This window comes from Nothobranchius furzeri, chromosome 14 (genome assembly GCF_043380555.1).
Source record: "Nothobranchius furzeri strain GRZ-AD chromosome 14, NfurGRZ-RIMD1, whole genome shotgun sequence".
NCBI lineage: Eukaryota > Metazoa > Chordata > Actinopteri > Cyprinodontiformes > Nothobranchiidae > Nothobranchius > Nothobranchius furzeri.
In genome coordinates, this window is record NC_091754.1 from 16,351,607 (window position 1) to 16,375,062 (window position 23,456).

Below are 23,456 nucleotides of genomic sequence, written 5' to 3' on the forward strand. Positions count from 1 at the left end.
CCCCATTACTGGGCCAGAGTGTGTTCATCCAGGACAAGGTCATGTTGTTGGCGTATGTTCTGAATCTGCCACCTGATCCCAGAGATGCCTGTAGGGAGCCGGTGCACCGGCATGCTGGCAGGGTGGCAGTAGTGACTCTGTAGTATTTAATCACTGAGATAGAAGGATGGAGTGTGCGTTTACACGCGTGTACACACACACACACTATATGTATGTAGTTATACACTGCTAAAAAAAAATAAAGGGAACTCAAAATAAGACATCATAGATCTGAATGAAGTAAAAATTTTTATTAAAGACTTAGTTCTTTACTTATTTGAATGTGCTTATTATCAATGGAAATCCAATTTATCAACCCATGGAGGTCTGGATTTGGACTCACACTCAAAATTAAAGTGGTAAAATACACTACAGGCTGGTCCAACGTAGATGTAATGTCCTTAAAGGGATATTTTGCAGTTTTGGCTTGCTTTTCCACCCCCTAGTTTCCAGTTGATATAAGTGCATTTGTTTTTTTGTTTAAACCTTAATCTAACTGCTGAAATTTCTTCTCTGCTTTCATTAGTGTCTACAGGAGTGGTTCATCACTAAATCAAGCAAATCAGCTGTGTTCATGATCTAAAACATGCAGGAAAGGAGCTGGAAGCAGACTGCAGGGGCATTATAGCTCAGGAGATAGAGCGGGTTGTCCAGTAACCAGAAGGTTGTAGGTTCAATCCTGGCTCCCAACAGAGAATACAGTTGTTGTGTCTTTGGGCAAGACACTCAACACGCCATGCTTACTGGTGGTGGTCGGAGGGACTGGTGGCGCCAGTGTTTGTCAGCCTCACTTCTGTTAGTGCACCCCAGGGACTACATCGTAGCTCATCACCACCAGGCAGCGTGTGAATGGGTGAATAACTGATGGTGTTGTGAAGAGCCTTGAGGGGTTGTAGAACCCTAAGAGGGTGCTATAATCACAGCCCTTTTGCTATTTACCACTGTTTTTTTTTTATTATTGAGTGAGATGAGAGTGAACTCAGAGTGAATATATTTGTTTGTTGACTTTAATTGCACCAAAAGTCATTTTAATCACTAAACAGAAAATTATAAAATTATTTAAATAAAACTTGAAGTGCAATCATTTTCATTTTGCCAGTAATTTTAAGAGAATGTGATCATTTTAGTTAACACGTTCAGAAATCTTTCATTCCCTTCAACCATTCCATATTTTCATATCACAATTTAAACTGTTTTATTAAAACTAGCATCCTATGGTGTCAAAATGAGGACCAAATTACAACATTTTCACAATACTTCTTCCGGCTCTTGGAGAGTACAGATGCTTTTTTCCTCCTCTCCTCCCTATCTTATCCCAAGGCTCTTTGTCTGTCTCTGGGTGTACGGCTGCTTCTGCATTTTTTTCTGGAAACTGGAAACTGAAATTACTAAAATGGACCTGGTGAGTTGGTCACTTAACGCGAATGACAACATTTTTTCAATGATGAGAACGGGAGAAGGGGCTCCCGGGTGCCCCTATCGGACAGATCCAGTTGGGCATATCATGGACTCCTGGAAACAGTGGAACCTGATTTGCCTATCTCAGCTGTTTGTAGAGGATTCTGAAGACGTCTGGATATTTGTGGTGTTGGTGTCAAGTTTCCTGCTCTTTGGCCTAGGTGGCTTCCTGGCTTACTGGAAAATTAACGAGCTGTCGAGGAATATTGGTGCACTCCCTGAGCTCAGGGATGGATTACACCGCGCTGTGAATTTACAGACTCATATAATTGTCGAGATGAGTCGTAAGCTTGGAACTTTGGCTGAGATTCATGCGTTGGTGTGACAGTGCGCCCTGGCTACTTGGCCAAGGGGGATGTCCCTTTGGCTGACTGGTTAGAGCGTATGACTCTCACCCGGGAGTATGGGGATCGAATCCCGCCCGGGTCCTCGTTTATCCACCTTGCCACATTTGGCGTTGTTGGCAAGATCCATGTAGTACTGTCAAGTAGGTCCATGGATGTGAAGTTTGTGGCACCCTGCGCGGGAGCACGAGGACGTGCTTGGGGAAAGAGGGGGGAAGATGTGACAGTGTGAGCGTCCTGTCACAATGTCCCGATTGATCATGCGCCCTGGCCACTTGGCCAAGGGGGGTGTCCCTTTGGCTGACTGGTTAGAGCATATGACTCTCACCCGGGAGTCTGGGGATCGAATCCCGCCTGAGCCCTCGTTTATCCACCTTGCCACATTGGCACAAAAGATGGATGCCATCAAGGAGCGAGTGGACGAATCAGCACGGATTGGGATAGATTAATTTACACCATTATTGGGATTTTGAGAGGTTGGGGACCAACATAACTTTAAGACAGAGAGGAAATTAGCTCTGTCTGCCCCCAAAACAATTTATAATCTGAATTTGGTGCCCTTGAGCCTGCGAGGCTGCAATGAATACTCCCCCCTCAGAAGAAATGTGGAATGCTGCCGTCGCTATGGCAACTCTGTCTCCCTATCCCAGCCTGGGCGGGACTGCAGGCTGTGAAGGCCGCCGAATCGTTCCAGGAGTCACTGTGCCCTCCATACCCCAACGACCTCCCACCCCGTCCAGACTGAGGTGATGTGCACTGCTTATCGTGGCTGCATGCACTGACGTGTGGAGAGTCCCAAACCCACCACCCCACCTAGTGGACACTTGTGTTGTGTGATGTATGAAGTCTGTTGCATTTCTGTCTGAGGTGTTTTTTGCATAGCAAAGCTGCCCTCCCGGTGGAGGGTAACTCTGAAATGCCTTTTTCCCTCCACCTGAACCAATCCTCATGTAAACCCTCTGATCTCTATTAAGGTAGCGCGACTCAGGGTTGCGAATGACCACAGTCACCAATTCTTGTCATGTGTCTTTGCCTATGTATGTCTGATCTCTGAATTGTGTGTACTTTAACTCTAATTTCCCTCAGGGATTAATACAGTATCTTTGAATTTGAATTGAATTGAATATTTTTTTAACATAGTTCTCATATACAACTGCTTCCAACCATGCAATTTATTTGCATGGCCACACCATTGTTCTTTATTCCTCTTTGACAGCCTGAGTGCTCCCTTCTTCCCCTCCTTTTGTGGGTGGTGAGGTCAAAAGATGCCCTTCATGCATTCATTCATAAGAGCAAGCTGCATGAAGGACTTAAAAAAATATGAGCTCAGTATCCTTTCCCAGAAGGAAAGAACTCTTTCTTCTCATTTTGTTTGTTTTTGTAATTTAATGGAAAATCCTGTTTACTTGACTGTTGATTGTGAAATTCTGATGTATATATAAAGTAAAAACCCTCAATACATAAAAAAATACAGTTTTTAGTAGATTCACAGTACGAAAGTAATAAAACTAAAAGCCAAAGAGTTAATATTCTGACTTTTATTAAATTTTCTGATCCCGAAGCAACTTTGGTATTAAAAAAAAAAACAAATAAAACTTGGAAATTTCTAATTTTTTATTCTAAGGTTTCTCATATTTCATTCAAAAACATCATAAAACCACCTTACTGCAAATAATTTGTTTTTTTTTTTGGGTTTTCTTTTTTTTGGGGGGGTAAAAAAGTGTTTCTTTCCTGCTGAGTGTTATCAGAAAAAGGCCAAACCAAGATAGGTGTTAATTTAAAAGATCTTTAATAAGTTTGCTTTTTCTCCGTGTAAAAAGACGCCAATCCCTTTAACATTCAGAATTATAAAAATGTAAAAGCAGCTGTTTTGCCCTTCAGCTGAACATAATGTTTGTTTTGCTCTGAGTAGAGAAATTCACTCGTCTTTTTCAAGAGATTTTCTCAGAAGACCACAGCACAAATAGGAGCACCACAGATGGTGATCAAACTAAAGTAGAGCTAACGATTGCATTTGGTTTAGAGTAATTTTGTTTTTTAAATACAAAAACAATATAAAAGAGCTTATTAAACTCCCAACTAACAGTAAGATGTTATATGATGATTTTATTTTAATGTTTTGCACAACCAGTGCCATGCATTCAGGATGTTCCCTTTTCCATAGACCAATGAAGACATCAAGTTCTTTTTAAAAAATGTGACACCAAACATTTCTGTCAATATAAATTCCAAAGCTTTTAATAAAATTCATGAGGTGAACAAGCTGCGAGGCAGCAGTTATGAATTCCATGACAGCAGGATTGTTAAATTAAAATAAATCTACTGGCATGAAGAAGTGAGGTCATCCCTTGCCACATTTACAGCCAAGAAGCTGAATCTCATTTGGAGTGATGGCTGCTAGACAGCTTCACAGCTACAAGTACGCTCCATTTCTCCTCCTCGAATCCAAACACCTATCTACCTTTTCATCACTTCGTCCAGCTGAAAACGCAATATGAAGGTCCCTCCAATCTTTTCAGTATTACTTTCTGTTGTTACCAATAAAGCTAATCTTGTGTTTGAATCAAGACACTTGTTTCGAAACCTCTAGCTGGCAAACAGACGTCCTGCTGAGTGTGTTTTTAAGTGAGGTCTGATCTGACTGCAAAATGGAATAAAAAGATAAAAAGAATGAAAAGTCTGTAAACGTCTCAACTTTAGTTTTAGTTTTTAAGCATTGGGAGGTAAAATACATCTTCAATATGTTCAAATCTCCAAAGTGTACATGAAATTTTAGCCTGCGAGCCATCCTATATTCTGGTAACGACCCGTAGACAGAGCTCAGATCTGGGGCGGAATCTACAGTTGTCTTTGAAACTCTGTACACAATTGGACAGCGCTAGGACCAATGAGAGCAACAAATAATGTACGGAAATCAGTAGTCCTGTCAGTCCGCCATACACCAACAAAGAGTTAAATGCAAACACACACACACACACACACACACACACACACATATATATATATATATATATATATATATATATATATATATATATATATATATAGTTTGATTTCTTATTTTGCACATTAGTTCACTGTATTATGTTTTATGTGTCAAAGGGGCGTAGGATTTAATAAGCATCAGCTTCTTCCTACTCCTTTTCGAACTGAATATGATAATTACATTTTTTGTGTGATTATCAGTGTAATTTTATTTTTAATGTCTACTATGACCTTGTTATTATTATTATTATTGGTATTATTGTTGCTATTATTATTTTTATGTTCAAAATAAAGATTTCATTCATTCATTTATCCATTCATTCATTTTGTATAATTAATATCAAAATTTCCATTGAATATTAATTTTCATATTTATCCTACAAATCAAATATAGAAAATAGTCTTACTGTAAACACATTTAACAGTTTGTAATTCAATTTTTTTTTATCTTTCATTATTCCATATTTTGCTGAGCTCACCCTGAGAGTGCAGCCTGATGCTTGTATGAATTCCTCTTTTCTCATTTATTATCACTGAATGCCTTCGCTGCCTCAGTCGCAGCACAGGTCGCTTGGTGGGTAAAGCTTTTGACTTGACCTCAGCTGGCATTCGAACAGCTTTTCTCACCTCTTTTATTAATGCTAAAGCCGAGGTGGCAGCGATAGACAGAGATGAGAAACTTAGTTCTATAAAAAAGGAGGAAAAAAGGAATCAGGCCAGCTCTCTGCTCTGAGGCATCTGTGAATACTTAATGCACAATTGAGAATTGTCCGGGCGTACTAATGCATTTATGTGTAATAATTTCAGCAGGATACTTGCTGAATTGAAATTCAGCTGCTCTTCTCTATTTTTTGCCTTATTTTTGTGCAGCATATCATATTTACATGCAGAATGTGCAATGAGCTGATAATGAACATCTCTCTGAGATATGGAGAAAATCCTGCTCACATCCAACTGGTCAAAAATCTCATTCATCATCAGTCCGGCTCTTTGATTGCTTTCACCCATAAGTGTGTACATATGTATTTTTTCTTTTATGTGGGATGAAGCAAAATCCTATTACTGATGTACAGGAATTTGCATTGAGGGTTTGTTTGAATGAATAAATATGAAGGTATGAGGTTTTGCCTCACCGAGCGCTAATCCAGAATGAGCACAAACAAACAGTTCATAATAAGACTGCTTCTTAATTCGATTGTCTAAATTCAGTCTGACGTGGCAGCTCGAAATGAAATGAAAGCCTTCCTCTGTCGTCATTAGCGCTCCCTTTTTTCCTCCAATTTGTTTCACCTCCTTCCTTGAACAGTGATTCGCCTTATTGTTCCATGCCTCATGGGGTCTTTTTATATCCAGACGACACATTAAACATGAATTGTCCCCTTCTGATGTCGTGCTGATGTCACAGAAACTGCAAAACTGCAGCTTTATTCAAAATGTGTTTACACAATATAGACAGTTTCCAAATGTCCCATGCCCGCTAGCGAACACCAGCATCCATGTAAAATGAGCCAATGAAGAACAATGAACAGACACAGATGAGATGGATGAGTCATGTGTTCATGCCGCACGCAAATTTTAACTCGATGCATCCGCTGGGTTTTCAGGTCTTTCTGGCATCTTGTGAGAAAATTCTGCATGCCCTGTGCTCCTTGTGCATGATTTGTCAATGCATCTAAAAAAAGAGGGACCAGATTATGTGTTTTGCATCAGGCAATGAAAAGTCCCTAAAGATACTATTTAAAATCGATCAAACACAGGTTTGTGCTTTTATGCTTCGATGATTCACAGTTAAAGCAACACAACAGTTTTTAAAACGTTATTTTATTCCTTTCAATTTCAGTGATTCTGTAGGTAGACACTTTACCAACGTCACATTGAACAGCATCTGCTGACCAGAAACCTCACTTAACAGTTTTGTGGGATGGGGAGGTGCCCTGGGGGGAGGACTCTACCTGCTTTACTGCGGTTTGTTGTTTACTCTGCTGGCTAATATAAAAGCTAGCTGTTAACTTTTTCAGTTCGCTACACCTCAATAAAAAGGATCACAAGAAGATGAAAAAGACATTTGCTTCTTTGGTTGGCGTCTTGGCGAAGCCTGGATGTAATGTCTTTGGAGGTGAAGCAAAGAGCTAAAAGCAGAGTGAACTTTGGTGTGCATAAAGCAGCTTCCTGTGTCATAATCTGTCTTGCAATAGTAAATAACCAAGTGAAATTCTCATCAGTGAAAAATGGCCACCCCTTCTCCTCACACTCATCCTTATTGATTTTATCTCTAGTTTTCTGCAACCTGCAGCCACATGTGTCTTCACAAAACACATTGGAGGGCAATTCTGTCCACTCAGGATAGGATTGGCCCTGTAGCTCTGTGGAGTAAGCGTAAATACTAGTGGTGGGAGGTCGGAGTATTTGCTGGGGGAGTTGGAGTTTATATTATTCTGAGTTTTTGACTGTGTGGTGCAGCACACTAAAACCTGTTGCACGGCTCTTATTTATTTTCTCTGTTTGTACGAATGACTTCAGGCAGACTTAGTAACTTCTGCTCCCATCAGAAAACGGGAATCAGCAGATTTTGGTTTCTCTGGGTGATTGCTTGTAGATCATGCAGTTTGGACAAGGTGGAACGTTTGGTTTCATTCATTTAGCAAAAAAAGATTAACCTTCATAAAACACTATACAAAACTGTCCGTGGTTAAATGTCTCTCCAACCTTTTCTGGAATCCCGTGGATTAGGACATTATTTCTCATTCCACAACATTGTAAGTTTAATATATTTGAATCTACTGCCTGTTTGTCCCTTTTTTTCAGTTTGCAACTTTGGGTCATTAACTTTCACTCATAACGAGTCATTATCCTCTTTCAACGCCTCGATCATGATGTTATTGAACTCCAGTGAGTTCTCTATTATCGCAGCAAACATCGTCTGTAACAGAACAACTTTTTCAAATAATTCTAGCATCATGTCATCATTTAAAGCTTCCACAAACTGCTTTTTGCTCTTTTTCCTCACTGTCTCAAATAAAATCCCTGTGTTCAGAGTTTAAGACACAAGTGTGATCCTTGCTGTGATCCCATGGATTTCCTTTTGGTTATACACTCACTAGCAAAACACACTCGCCATGCTAACATCTGTCTGGGTGTCTGATCCAGTTTTACCTCAATTACCATCCTCTGGCAGTGAGTTCTTCTCATCGTGTCCACATGGGAGGGTCGTAAATGAAAGCAGCGAAGTAGAAAAGAAGAGGGAGAAAAAGAGTTTGTTCCTTACACACACATGCAGCCACTTCCCCGTCTCCACACACCACCACCTCTCCCTCTCAGTCTTATTGTCCTGGTAAATTAAAATTCACGGGTTGCCAAGCCATCCATTCACCCTCCGCTGCTTAATTGTCTTGAAAATTGAAGGGATTACTGGGTGCGATTTATGTATAAATAAGAATCTGTCAGAAATTTGGCAGCAGTGCCTAAGAGATGAAAAACAGCCCTGGAGTAAATGATTTAAGAGCTGAAGGTAATGGCCAACACTACATATGTCAAATCCTCTTTTATCCATTTCAGTGTTACCATTACTGCTCCACTTTTGGACGACACTTTAAAATCCTGGATGGAATACCCAAGTGGGCTTAAAAATGCAAATTAAAACACATAAGTGTGCTTTGATTTTGATTCTTTGTGACCACATTAGTCTCACTGTTATCAGCACATAATGAAATCAGGAAAAAGCTGGCCTCGGCTGTTGCAAATGACGCAGGATTAGATTTTGGATTAGACATGTAAGCTGTAAAATCTGCATGCAGAAACATTTCATGTATTTAAAACTGGAAATCAGCAGACATCCACTGATGTTTGATTGTTCTGTATGTTTTATTAGTCACAGCCATGTATCACATTAATCTAGTTACGAACTGTTGGACACTTGCAACCTGGGGGTGCATCTTTATGCGACAGGCACGTCTGCAGGTGCGTTTCGGTTTGTATGCAAATGCGCAGGTGTGTGCTGAAACCACACAGATCTCCCTGAGAGGGAGCCAAATGAGGCAGTGTGATTAAAGCCTTACCGATGTAATTTCACATTTTAGAGCGTTGAAGCTCAGCCCCGCCCTCCACTGCTTCGCTCCTCTGTACCCCTCCATCCATTCCTCGTTTCATTTCAGCACATTCTAGCTAAATGCAATTTGTTATGGTTCCAAATAAGGCCTGGTTTTTCAGTCTTTTGCGCCACTTCAAACAAAGTGGCTTATGTTATTGCTTGTCCAATTTGAAATAGTCCTCACCCCTCCCCTCGGCCCCTCATCTTTCATTTTCCTCAGGTCCACTACTGCAGGTTTGTACAATTGGCAGTAAAGACTTTAAATCTCTGGCACAAGCTGTATTGTAGGAACTGAAAAGGCTTTTAAGCTACTGTACAGTGGTGTTCTTTTTGCAGCTTGAGGGCATTATTGGCAGTTTGTGTCAGACTGAACAGACCCACTGAGATCTGTCTTCTGGTGGCGATGCAAACAGACCTTTTAACCATAGGCGTCATTTTAACCGGGGACGCCGGGGACATGTCCCCTGCAAAATTTGTGATTGGCAGCTGTGTCCCAAAAAAAGCCTGCTGATGAGGATTTTTGTTTTACCATCTCAGATCTTATACCAGGGGTCGGCAACCTGTTCCCATCAAAGAGCCATTATTACCCATTTCCCACAGTAAAGAAAACACTGGGAGCCACAGCGGCCGCAGTGTTGTGGGCGGGGCCTACCCTCAGACAGCAGAGAGCTGCTCACAACCAGGTGACAGCAGCCGGTACCGGTCGCTCGCATGGGCGTCGCACCCGTGGGGGATTCAACACCCACACCTTTCCAGCTGTTTTGCTCACCTCCACACCAGCCTGGTTTCTTTATGTCGCACTCACTCTGTTTGCCTCATCTCCTTCTTCCCCTCCCGCTTCTGACAGCCGATGTCGGGTTTCCAGGAGAGCAGGAGAGGGAGGGACGGAAGAGCTCGACTGAATTCATCATTTTACATCTTGACATTAGCTGTACAAAGTCTTGAGTTTGATAAAGTGAAGAACAACCATTTGCAGAGGTTTATAACAGGCACAGCGCCAGGTTTTCATTTTTGGGTGGGCCACGGTAATTCTGGATGGACCTTAATAAGCAGTGACTTAGTGAAGCAGGCAGGACGCGCTAGAAAATTTAGTTTAAAAAGACGTCATAAATGTTTTCCCCCGTCATTTTAATATCTAAAATATGAAGTAAAAACTCCCAGTTTAATTTTCATTCATTTGTCATTGATATGTAGTCTACACCCGTGCGTTAAGTGGACCATCTTCCAGTAAAAGCAAAGCATCCCGCCCACCTCTCCAAATGCGTAAAATGGTCACCACAGCCGTTAGGCGCGCCGCGCGCACCGTCAGCTACGTCAGTCCAGACAAGAGCAGAGCAACTAGAGAAAGAATAGAGGATAATTCTGTCTGGATGTGGATGGAGATTACATTTTACAGCAGCCTGATCATCATTCAAACACTTAAACCATAACCTGGCTTCTAGTCCATGCTATCAGCATTATTTTAATTGGTGTGTGTGTGTGTGTGTGTGTGTGTGTGTGTGTGTGTGTGTGTGTGTGTGTGTGTGTGTGTGTGTGTGTGTGTGTGTGTGTGTGTTCCACTTCAAACACTGGTCTAACCAACCAGACCAGCGTGTCCAGTAACATATTAATGTTACGCTTCATGTAGGCTAGGAACATTCCACCTGCCATGGCCCGACCGCTTCTGCTCCACATAAACTTTGTGCGTAATCAAATGTCTCTACAGGTGCTTTATGAGCTGAAGAGGCTATTCTGCCTCAGACTGGATGCGTAATGCGTCTCCATATTAGAGACGGGAACAAGCGCTGTTCAGCCAAAGTTTCATAATTTCATAAAAAGAACATTTTTCCAAGTGACCCATCCCTCAGAGAGACCGGGTTTCCAGACCGCTTGAGTGGGAGGAAATCTTATTGCATGCACCGTGGTTCTGCACTGCGCTGCGAACCCCTCTAGATCTTCAGCCCACTGCCCACCGTGGGCGCTTCGAGCTGCGCTGAACACAGTGTCCAGTATAAAGCTCTGATGTTCTGATGGGAATCAAGTTACCTCTCTGATGTGCATAACGATTAAAATGTCAGCTCATCCATGCGCATCAGTGTGCGTCGGGGTAATTCTTTCAAAACAACCAACATCCTTGAGTTTATCCGTCAATATGTGGCAAGGTGGAGAAATGAGGGCCCAGGCAGGATTTGATCCCCAGACTCCCGGGTGAGAGTCATACGCTCTAACCAGTCAGCCAAAGGGACAACCCCTTGGCCAAGTAGCCAGGGCGCATGATCTATCAGGACATTGTGACAGGACACTCAAACTGCCACACCTGATTATGAAACTTTGGCTGAATAGTGCTTGTTCCTGTCTCCAATGTGGCGACGCATCCAGGAACCTGTCTGAGGAGAAGCCCAGAATCTGACATCCTCCAGCTCAGGAAGCGCCTATGATTACGCACAAGCGTGACGCGTCAACCCGGTCTCACAGTAAGACCGGGTTGGACATGTTCAGGTTTACGCGGACAATCTTTACATTTAGAATTGGCATACAGATGTAAACTTAATGCAGTAAAATATAAAGCTTTTTATTTAAATATCCATTCATTATTTTACAAGCACAGAGAGCCGCATCAGATGGATGGAAGAGCCGCATGCGGCTCCAGAGCCGCCGACCCCTGTGCTAGCCTACTTTATTGTCCCCAGCAATTTTTAAACCCCACTCAAGTGTATGGTTATTGTCCCCAGCAATTCTGAAAACAAACTGACGCCCTTGCTTTTAACACATAAGCATAGCCGGGTTGAGGATGGGTTTATATTTTGCTTAACATCTGCATTGCATTATGATATGAGACAATGATAATGTATCACAATTTGATTCAAGCAAACACAAACAGTGCACGAATAGGCTTGCATTTGTAGGACACCTGTAGCAGCTGTTTGCGGTTTTGTATTATTGCTGACACACACCTGGATTTAACTAAGCTAATAGGTACGAGCCTTCAATTGTATAATTACTACATGGGCGATTGTTATTCAGCTGCAACAAGTTATTAAACCCCAACTAGTGCAATTAGCTGCTTCTCATTTCATAAGCAACCATGAGGAAAGACACATCTGGTGGTTGTGGAAAAGATGTTAGTCTGTTTGAGAAGGGTCATATGATTGACATGCATCAAGCAGAGAAAACATGTAAGGAGATTGCAGAAATGACTAAAATTGGGTTAAGAACTGTCCAACGTATTATTAAAAACTGGAAGGATAGCGGGGACCCATCGTCTTTGAGGAAAAAATGTGGCTGCAAAAGAAGTCCTGAATGATTGTGATGGTCAGCACAAAGTGACAATGCGTAGATTTTACTGTTGTTCTCTGGAAATATCCATCGAAATGTTGTTGAAAATCAACTAAATGATACACAGTTGAAAATATTGGTGGCTTTATAACCATTAAAATTGAGTCTAAATTGCATGGGAGCAGGTCTGAGTCTCTGTGATGCCCATCGACATACACATATATGGACAATGGTTTCCATAGACTCCAATAACACGTTTTTGAAGACAAATGGGAGGTGGCCACCACCGCCATTTTGACCATGTCACAGGACCAGACAATTCCACAAAAGGGAAGAGAGGTGGAGCTGAGGGTGGGGCTGTAAGGCTGGGATCAACTGACGACACCCGGTCGAACTAGCTACAAGCTAACCTGAAGCTAACCCAAAGCTAGCGCGGAGGTGGGAGCTAAGCTAACAAAGTAGCAACCTAGCTACAACCGTAGTTAACTGTGCACAATACCAGAGCTTCTGAATCAGAGATACATTGGGCTGACTGCTGGGTAAAACCGGGTGGAACACAGAGGTCTCCCGGGAGCTTCACAAGCCGGCAGCCCGCGCAGCAGCAGACAGGAGCCGCGATCAGACAGCGATGCGCCGAGCAGTGGGGAGGGGAGAACCGGGTGGAAAACAGAGGTCTCCCGAGAGCTCCACAAGCCGATAGTCGGAACCCAGCTCCACCAACATGTTATATTTCAACCCATTTTCTAAAGTGCAGCATTATGTTAAATGCACTGGGTTTTACCCTATTACATTTAAATTTCATGGTTAAACAGTACATGTTAAAATCTAAGCTCAGCTAGTGCAAGAGCGGCAGTGACCTAAAATACATAAATATAATTTTACTTACTGAGAAAAATGAAGTGGAGACTCCTTGGATGTTCTATTAGTGGAATTAATGCCACAACAAGTCATTTTGTCCAAAAATTGCACAAATAATATCCAAAAAAGAACGCACAAACGCTACAACTAAGTCTAAGTTGAGAAACTGAAAATGACTGAACAGTTTTCAGGCGAGAACGAGGCTCAGGCTGAGGCCTTTCCACGGAGCTAGCTCTGCGGTCACGTGGGTCTGATGCTCATTAATTATAGAGAATTTTAGGCTTTTAATACACTTAAATAGAAGAGTGAGAAAAAAATTCACCCCCCTCAGAGTTGTCATGAGTGTAAACTAGATCATTTAAACCAAAAACATGTTTTGGTACCAGGCTGAAAACATATTTATTTCTGCTGTGAATTTGGTATTTTTAACATGGGAGTCAATGAGGATTTGCTCACTTCTGACACCAGCCCCCAGCGGATGAGGGTGGAACTGCAATTTATTTCACTTTCAATTCAATTCAGTTCAATTCAATTTTATTTATATAGCACCAAATCACAACAAGAGGCATCTCAAGGCACTTCACATAATAAACATTACAATTCAGGTCAGTTCATTAAGTCAATCAGAAAAAATGTTTCCTGTATAAGTAACCCAGCAAATTGCATCAAGTCACTTACTGGTGTCAGTGACTTTACAGCAATCCTCATACTAAGCAAGCATATAGCGACAGTGGAGAGGAAAACTCCCTTTTTAACAGGAAGAAACCTCCAGAGGATCCTGGCTCAGGATAAGCAGCAATTCACCACGACTCACTGGGGATCGAGAAGACAGACCACACACACACACACACACACACACACACACACACACACACACGCACGCACGCACGCACGCACGCACGCACACATGCACACATGCACACACGCACGCACGCACACACACACACACACACACCAAGCAATGTGTCTATAGTTAAATTGTGATTGCTTAGTAAATATTCTATTTGGTGAGGGACACACTTTATTGTATTTATCCTAGTTAATCTATTGTTAAATGGGTAAACTAACAGTAGCACATCCAACGTCAAGGAAAGCAAAAAGTTATTATAAGGAGAGGGAGAAAGTTTAAGTGGTTAGCAGCAGTGTGCTAGACGATGGCCCCCTCCATGAGGCCACCACAGCTCAGCAGAACATCATTGTTCTTCTGCATTGGACTCAATTTCTGTCCCGCATTGTGGGGGCTTAGTGATGCCATATTAGACACCATGTTTCCTTCTAAGGAAGCCCCAGAGGACAAAATGCATTAATGATTTGTAACAAATGGTTACAAAACTTCTCCTTGAACTGTCACCTTATCGTGGTGGAGGAGTTTGAGTGCCCTAATGATCATAGGAGCTATGTTGTCTGGGGCACTTTGTGCCCCTGGTAGGGTCTCCCATGACAAATTGGTCTTAGGTGAAGGGTGAGACAAAGAATGGTTCAGAGGATCTTTCATGGATGAGCTATCAAGGAGTCGGAGTACCCGGCCCGGTGGGTTACTGGGGTCCCACCCTGGAGGCAGGCCTGGGGTTGGGGCCCATGAGCGAGCACCTGGTGGCCGGGCTTTCGCCCATGGGGCCTGGCCGGGCCCAGCCCGAACCGGATACATGGGCTCATCCAACTGTGGACCCACCACACGCAGGAGGAACATGAAGGGTCCGGTGCAGTGTGGATCGGGTGACAGACCGAGGCGGGAGCCTTGGCGGTCCTATCCCCGGACAAGGAAACTGGTTTTTGGGACATGGAACGTCACCTCGCTGGCAGGGAAGGAGCAGGAGCTTGTGGCAGAGGTTGAGCGGTACCGGCCAGATATAGTTGGACTCACCTCGACACATAGCATTGGCTCTCTAACCCAAGTCCTTGAGAGGGGTTGGACACTCTCCTTTGCTGGAGTTGCTCCGAGTGAGAGGCGGAGGGCTGTGGGGTTGGCTTTTTGTTAGCCCCAAGACTCTCTGCCTGTGTGTTGGGGTTTACCCCGGGGGAAGAGAGGGTAGCTTCCCTGCGTCTTCGGGTCGGGGAACGGGTCCTGACTGTTGTTTGTGCTTATGGGCCAAATATCAGTTCAGAGTACCCACCCTTTTTGGAGTCCCTGGGATGAGCGCTAGATAGTGCTCCATCAGGGGACTCCATTGTCCTGCTGGGGGACTTCAATGCTTACGTGGGCAATGACACCATGACCTGGAGGGGTGTGATCTGGAGGAACGGCGCGCCTGATCTGAACTCGAGTGGTGTTTCGTTATTGGACTTCTGTGCAAGCCGCAGTTTGGTCATAACGAACACCATGTTCGAACATAAGGATGCCCATTGGTACACTTGGTACCAGGGCAGCCTAGGTCGCAGGTCGATGATAGACTTTGTAGTCGTATCATCTGACCTGCGGCCGTATGTTTTGGACACCCGGGTGAAGAAAGGAGCGGAGCTGTCAACTGATCACCACCTGGTGGTGAGTTGGATCAGATGGCAGGGGATGGCGGACACCTGGCAGACCCAAATGCATAGTGAGGGTCTGCTAGGAACGCCTGGCAGAAGAACCTGTCAAGACGGTCTTCAACTCCCACCTCCGGCAGAGCTTTGAGCGCGTCCCGAGAGCAGTGGGGGACATTAACTCCGAGTGGGCCTTGTTCCACTCTGCGATTGTTGAGGCAGCTGTTGCTAGCTGTGTTCGCAGGGTGGCCGGTGCCAGTCGGGGTGGCAACCCCCGTACCTGCTGGTGGACACCAGAGGTTTGGGGAGCCGTCAGGCTGAAGAAGGAGGCCTACAGGGCGTGGCTGGTCTGTGGGTCTCCGGAGGCAGCAGACAGGTACCGGATAGCCAAGCGGGGTGCAGCAGTGGCAGTTGCCGAGGCAAAATCTCGGGCGTGGGAGGAGTTTGGTGAGGCCATGGAGAAAGACTATCGATCGGCTCCAAAGAGGTTCTGGCAAACTGTCCGGCGCCTCAGGAGAGGAAGGCAGCAACTCGCTCACACTGTTTACAGTGGGGATGGGGAGCAGCTGACGTCAACTGGGGCTAAAGTCAGACGGTGGAGGGAATACTTTGAGGAGCTCCTCAATCCCTCCTACGTGCATTCTGAGGAGGAACCAGAGTCGGGAGACCTGGGGATGGACTGTCCAATCTCGGGGGCAGAAGTTGCTCAGGTAGTCAAACAACTACACAGCGGCGTAGCACCGGGGAGGGGTGGGGTGGGTGGGTGGGTGGGGGGTGGGGGGGGGGGGGGGGTGGGGGGGGTGGGGTGGGGGTGAGATTCATCCTGGGTATCTCAAGGCTATGGATGTTGTAGGGCTGTCGTGGTTGACACGTCTCTGCAACATTGTGTGGTCATCAGCGGCAGTTCCTGTAGAGTGGCAGACCGGGGTGTTAGTCCCCATCTTTAAGACGGGTGACTTGAGGGTGTGTTCCAACTATAGGGGGATCACACTCCTCAGCCTCCCTGGAAAGGTATGCTCCAAGGTACTGGAGAGGAGGGTCCGATCGATAGTTGAATCTCAGATTGAGGAGGAGCAATGTGGTTTTCGTCCTGGCTGTGGAACTGTGGACCAGCTCTATGGGAGTATGGGGTGGGTGGCTTTCTGTTAAGGGCCATTCAGTCCCTTTACCAGAGGAGCACGAGTTTGGTTCGCATTGCCGGTAGTAAGTCAGACCTGTTCCCGGTGAGGGTTGGACTCCGCCAGGGCTGCCCTTTGTCACCGATTCTGTTCATTACCTTTATGGACAGAAATTTCTAGGCGCAGCCGTGGTGTGGAGTGTGTTGAGTTTGGTGGCAGGAGAATCTTGTCTCTGCTTTTTGCGGATGATGTGGTCCTCCTAGCTTCATCCAACTCTCACCTTCAGCTCTTGTGGGTTTGTGGCTGAGTGTGAAGCAGCTGGGATGAGGATCAGCACCTCCAAATCTAAGACCATGGTTCTTGACCGTAAAAGGGTGGCTTGCCAACTCCGGGTCGGGAGAGAGGTCCTACCTCAAGTGGAGGAGTTTAAGTATCTTGGGGTCTTGTTCACGAGTGAGGGTAGGAGGGATCGGGAGATCGACAGGCGGATTGGTTCGGCGTCTGCAGTGATGCGGACGCTGAGCCGATCTGTCATGGTGAAGAGGGAGCTGAGCCAGAAAGCCAGGCTCTCGATTTACCGGTTGATCTACGTCCCAATCCTCACCTATGGTCACGAGCTTTGGGTAATGACATAAAGAACAAGATCACGGATACAAGCGGCCAAAAGGGTGGCAGGGCTCAGCCTTAGAGACAGGGTGAGGAGCTCGGACATTCGGGAGGGACTCGGAGTAGAACCACTGCTCCTCTGGATCGAAAGGAGTCAATTGAGGTGGTTTGGGCATCTGGTCAGGATGCCCCCTGGACGCCTCCCTGGGGAGGTGTTTCGGGCATGTCCTGCCGGCAGGAGGATCCTGGACACGTTGGAGAGGTTACATCTCCAATCTGGTCTGGGAACGCCTTGGGGTCCTGCCGTAGGAGCTGGTGGAGGTGGCCGGGGAGAGGGCGGTCTGGAGCTCCCTAGTTGGGATGCTTCCCTCGCGACCCGGACCCAGATAAGCGGAGGAAGACGACGACGACGACGACGTTACAAAACTTTCGCCACTCATAAACATTGTTGTTTTACATGTTTACTTCTTCACTCGTTGCCAGTGATTAAAGGGAGTCTGATGGGCTTGTCATTTTGCTGGAGGTTGCACTCCCAGGGATTTTTGACCCTAATGGCTATCTGTTGTAAGGTCTTGATCAATTGTAAAAATTCTCCTTGCTTGCAATTATTTAGGTATGCACTGCCCTCCATGGCCACCATCACTTTCAACATTTGGTGAAATCAAATGGAAGAAAATCAACAGTAAAACTCAGGGCTGTGTTTAATTCAATTCAATTCAATTCAATTCAAATTCATAGATACTTTATTAATCCCAGAGGGAAATTAGAGAATAGTGAAAGTAAGAGCATTTCCACATGCACAATATAGAGGGAACTCAAGGGATTGGGATTGAACAGCTATGTAGTCATAAGAAAACCACTAATCAGTGAGTAAAATAAGAAAAGGATTCAATTTGCTAGGGAGCATACAGATCGGACTCTGGAGCAATGTAAGAAGGTCGTATGGTCTGATGAGTCCAGATGGACCATGCTCCAGAGTGATGGTTCATCAAGGTAAGAAGAGACGCAGATGAGGTGATGCACGCATCATTCCTAGTGCCTCCTGTACAAGCCTGTGGGGACAGTGTTATGATCTGGGGTTGCTGCAGTTGGTCAGGTCTAGGTTCAGCAACAGGATGTGCTCCAAGAATGAAGTCAGCTGACTACCTGAATATACTGAATGACCAGGTTATTCCATCTTCCCTGATGGCACGGGCATATTCCACAATGAAAAATGCCAAGATTCAATTAGTGAAAGAGTGGTTCAGGTAACATGAGACATCATTTTCACACATGGATGGGCCACCACAGTGTCCAGAACTTAAACCCATTGAGAATTTTTTGGATGTTCTGGAGAAGGTTTTGTGCAGAGGACAGGCTCTACCATCATCAATGCAAGATCTTGGTGAAACATTAATGCATCACTGGATGGAAATAAGTCTGGTGACATTGCTTATGGAAACAATGCCACAGTGAATCTGTTCAGTAAACAAAACTAAAGGCGGTCCAGCTTAACAATATCACTGTGTGTGACTTTATACATCTTTTATTTATTTATTTATTTGTGGTCATGAGTATTTTTTGGCCAGGCAGTGTAGTTTCAATAAAGTAACATACCTGGTTAGTTTTAATGAGATTTTTTAAATTAATAGGCAAAAATCTATATTTTAATTAAAATGTGCCTTCAGGCTAAGTCTGCAATTTCGCATAACATGGCAGAGAGTTTTCAAGGTGGTGTGATTTAGAGAAGACACTTTGTCATTCATTCATTTTTTTAATAAAATAAACAAAAAATATTATGTTTTTGTTGCATATTTTAGTTTTTATTTCTTTGTAAACTGAAAAATGTTACATAAAATCCCCTGGATTTTATGACATTGTTGATTCATGTAAATTAGCATGATAAAAATAAGTATGGAGTTCAAATGATGGGGAAACAGAGTGATGGTAGCAGGGTTGATGGATATGCATGCAGGTAGTGATGCTCAAAGGCACTTCAGCTGCTGATACTTCGTATCCTTTTTGTGCTTTTACACATTTCCAGGGAATGATGTATCTGGAAGAGCGCAGGCTGGTCCACAGAGATTTGGCGGCCCGAAACGTTTTGGTCAAATCTCCAAACCACATCAAGATTACAGACTTTGGCCTGGCTCGGCTGCTGGATGTCAATGAGAAAGAATACAACGCTGATGGAGGGAAGGTGAATACTCTCTGGAATGTTGTTTACTCTGTCTCACATATAATCAAATTGAATTAAATGCTTTTATTATCTGTATTTCTACGATGACAGTTCATTGTATCATTTGTGCAGATGTGATGAACTCTAGATCTGTTTCTTAATTCAAATATATTGCCAGTGTTGGCTTGATCTAGTTATTTGCTTCTTTGAGTAACAATCTCTCAAAATGAGACGCAAATTGCTTCAGATGTACATTAGAAAAATGACGGAATTCTACATAGCCCAACAAAAAACAAGCTATCATAGCAAACTTTATTCTTAAAAAGGTATTTGTAACATAATGTTCAAACTAAATGTACTATTTAGTCATGTCAACAATATGAACAATAGGTGGGAGTAAGCTTGTGAAGCCATGAATTGAATTACCCTGAGAGACCTAGTGTATGTGTTTTTTTTTCCTCCTTCAAAATAAAACAGTAGAACCTAATGATGGTTTATAATCAAGGAGCATTATGAATTGTAACATCCTGTGCTGCTTGCTGGTTTTAGAAAAACATTACTTCAAAATGATCCTTGCAGACATTAGCATTGACATGCTGTACATAAAATAATAAGCATTAGCATTAATGAGGGTTTCATATCCTGAGGGAGGAGAATTACCAATCACAAAGAACAGTTTTAGCAAACTGAAATGCTATTCTGCTCTAGTGAAGCATTTTATTTACCTTTGGGGGAGAGATCTCAAAACCCTGTAAACAAAGTAAACAAATCTGTCCTTGGTGCGCTCTGCACACAGGTCTCTGACCTTTTCTCTAATCTTTGTTTATCCTTTGCTTGACTTGTAATTTGTTTTGAAACCCTCCTCTCGCAAGCCGGTGGATTTCAGCCTCTTTCACTTCCTGTTCCAAATCACGGTTTATGTCAGCTCGGTGAACACGGCGGTATTATCCCCTTAGCTGTGAAAGAAAAGCACGCTGACCTTCGACATTCCCCCACCTCTCAACCTCTAACACTGTAATCAATTGAATTGGCCTTCAAATGTAATAACAGTGTTAAGCTCCTTCCCAGACCACCCCTTATTTATGTATCACCTCATTTCAGTACAGTTGTGAAGTGTGTGTGTGTGTGTGTGTGTGTGTGTGTGTGTGTGCGTGCGTGCGTGCGTGCGTGCGTGTGTGTGTGTGTGTTTTACTTAGCATGTTTCCTTTCAGTCAGCCTTCACTCTCTAGACTCCAACACGGTTGGCATCGTCAGTTCTGCCCAAACAGTTTCCTTTACCTCACCAACAAAAGTTGAAATTCAAATGTGGAACTTGGAAAAAAATACAACAAATTTTCTTCCACTTGTTTTCATGACAAATATGACACGTATGTATTGATGACGCGCGACTATTCTCCCTGACAGATGCCCATCAAATGGATGGCTTTGGAGTGTATCCATTACAGGAAGTTCACTCATCAGAGTGATGTTTGGAGTTACGGTAAGATTTCTGTCCTTTTTAGGGACCTAATAGTGGTCATCTGGGACTTTGACTTTGCACTTGCTGTCTAACTGCTCATGGGAGCACCTCTTTCGCCATGTTGGACGTCAAATGAACTCTTTCCATGCATTAAAACTCTTGTTAAGCTAGTGCTAAATAAGCCAGTTTGTAGCCTGAATTGCTTTGATTTTGTTGATTTCACAGTAACATGGTAATAGTTTGCTGTGTGGTTGGCTGCAGCTTTTTATCGTACTTATGATGGAAACAGCAAACAGGGATGGCTAGCTGCTATTAATAAAATAAACTGGTATTTGCAGGTTTGCAGCTAACATGTTTTATAGGGTAACATTAAAGTTCATAAGTTTTATAAGAAAGACTATAAAAATGACATATGTGATGTGTTTATATTATTCATTTAGTATCGATAATCCTATATTTCACTATGGTGGACATGTGTTTCCGTCCATCCATGTGAATTTCTAAATACTAATAATAATGCTAAAACTTAGGACTACGTGTGTGGAAATTATGTTATTTATTAGCGAAAGAAGCCCTTGGTCCCGGTTGCCAGGCCATGACTAAAAACTGCTGAATCTGGACTTTTAAGCCAGCTCCAGTGCAAGATGTGATGTTGTTTATTACATATTGGTGTAAGTGGTGGAGGACGAATTCTGAAAAGTCAGCGCCTTTATCAAATATGTGAGCGCGACAGCAAGGAGTTTCTCAGCTTTAACTCTTGTAAACACAACTCCCTGTGAGCTCCAACCACATGCTACTTGTGACAACTGAACTGGGCTTGAACTAGTAGAAGCCAGGCTTAACTTGTAAAATTAAAATTAGTTTAAAAACATGTTAATAATAATACATTTGGGGTAAAAAATAGTTTAAGGAAAATTGTGCAGCTGCTGTGATTGAATGGACAGAGAGGTTGTCCTATTATCCGAAGGTCATAGGAGCGATCCCCAGTCCTGGCAGGCCGCATCCCGAAGCATCTTTGGGCAAGATTACAAATGTAAAGATGCTAAAAAAGATGCTAAATGCAAGATGCTAGACCCCAATTGCACCCCAGACACAATAACATTTGTAGCCCACTGCTCCTTACTATGGAAAGGTCAAATGCAGAGAAAAAAATTCCCCAAGGGGGATCTCAGTCGCCACTTTTGCGGTTTGTTCAGTACTCCAGTAACTTACTGCTGACATCCACCATGACAGTCTCACGTGCAGGTGACTGAGATGCAAACGGTCAATATTCATAGACGGATGTTTGACAGTCTTTAAAGAGGAAATGTTCATACAGATGAGCTTCAAAAGTGTTACTGACAATAGCTTTGTTTTAAGTGTTGCTACTTTGTGACTTAAGGTGTAACGATATGGGAGTTGATGACCTTTGGAGGAAAACCATATGATGGAATTCCCACTAGAGAAATTCCTGATCTGCTAGAGAAAGGAGAGCGTCTTCCTCAGCCACCAATTTGTACCATTGATGTCTACATGGTCATGGTCAAATGTAAGTATAATCAATTAGATATTTTTATTTTGGTCCTGTAACTCAGAAGATCGTTGTTGTTTTTTCTTTATCTAATCTGAAATCAAATCATGGTTCACCTCTAATTTCCTCAAACTCAACAGCAATAAAACTGAACTTCTTCTTGTTGGCACTAACTCCACCCTCAACATCTGACAGCTTTTCTTTAACTATTGACAGCGCCACAGTCTCCCCCTCACCTCACGTCAAGAGTCTGGGTGTCATTCTCGACAGCTCACTTTCTTTTCAGGCTCACATTAATAACTTAATTCGGTCAGCATACTTCCATCTATGTTCCATAAACCGTCTCCGTCCCTCACTGACCCCTCACACTGCCGCCATTCTCGTCCACAGCCTCGTCACCTCCCGTATCGACTATTGCAATTCACTTCTTTATGGTCTTCCCAACAAACTCCTTCATAAACTGCAACTGGTCCAGAATTCAGCAGCCCGTATTATCACCAGAACCCCTTCCTTTCACCACATCACCCCGGTTCTCCAGCAGCTTCACTGGCTCCCAGTTAAATTCAGGTCCATCTTCAAAATTCTCCTCCATACCTTCAAAGCAATCCACAACCTCTCTCCTCCATATATCTCAGACCTTATAAGTATTCACACCCCGTCCCGTTCACTCAGATCTTCTTCTTCCATCCATCTTGCGGTTCCTTCTGCCCGTCTCGCTACCATGGGGAGCAGAGCTTCCAGCCGCTCTGCTCCTCGTCTCTGGAACTCACTTCCCCCAGACATCAGGAACGTCGACAGTTTTACCCTTTTCAAAACAAAACTCAAAACACATGTTTAAATCTGCCTACAACCTCTGATTTTATTGAAATGTTTCTCTCTTTTTTTGTTCTTTGGGTTTTATTATTGTTTTATTGTATTTTATTACGTGTTTTGTGTAAAGTGACCTTGGGTGTCCTGAAAGGCGCTTTGAAATAAAATGTATTATTATTATTATTAATCCTGCAAATCCTTATTTTAGGAGTAATTTTGAGATTGACTACCTGTAAACAATACTGAAATGTCCAGAATCGATTGGAAACATTAATGAACAAAAAAAAGGCTAAGATGATGTCATTG

The 23,456-nt window shown here is 43.4% G+C and overlaps 1 protein-coding gene across 2 annotated transcripts in view; it reads left to right on the top strand.

Annotated features, from left to right (window-relative positions):
- erbb4b (erb-b2 receptor tyrosine kinase 4b) overlaps positions 1–23,456 on the top strand; it is a 453,698-nt gene that overhangs the window by 413,774 nt on the left and 16,468 nt on the right. For both annotated transcript variants that reach the window (XM_070543942.1, XM_070543941.1), the window contains 3 exons: positions 19,237–19,392; positions 20,776–20,851; positions 22,212–22,358. In XM_070543942.1, the coding sequence (XP_070400043.1) occupies positions 19,237–19,392; positions 20,776–20,851; positions 22,212–22,358 (379 nt within the window). The remainder of the gene's footprint in view (positions 1–19,236; positions 19,393–20,775; positions 20,852–22,211; positions 22,359–23,456) is intronic.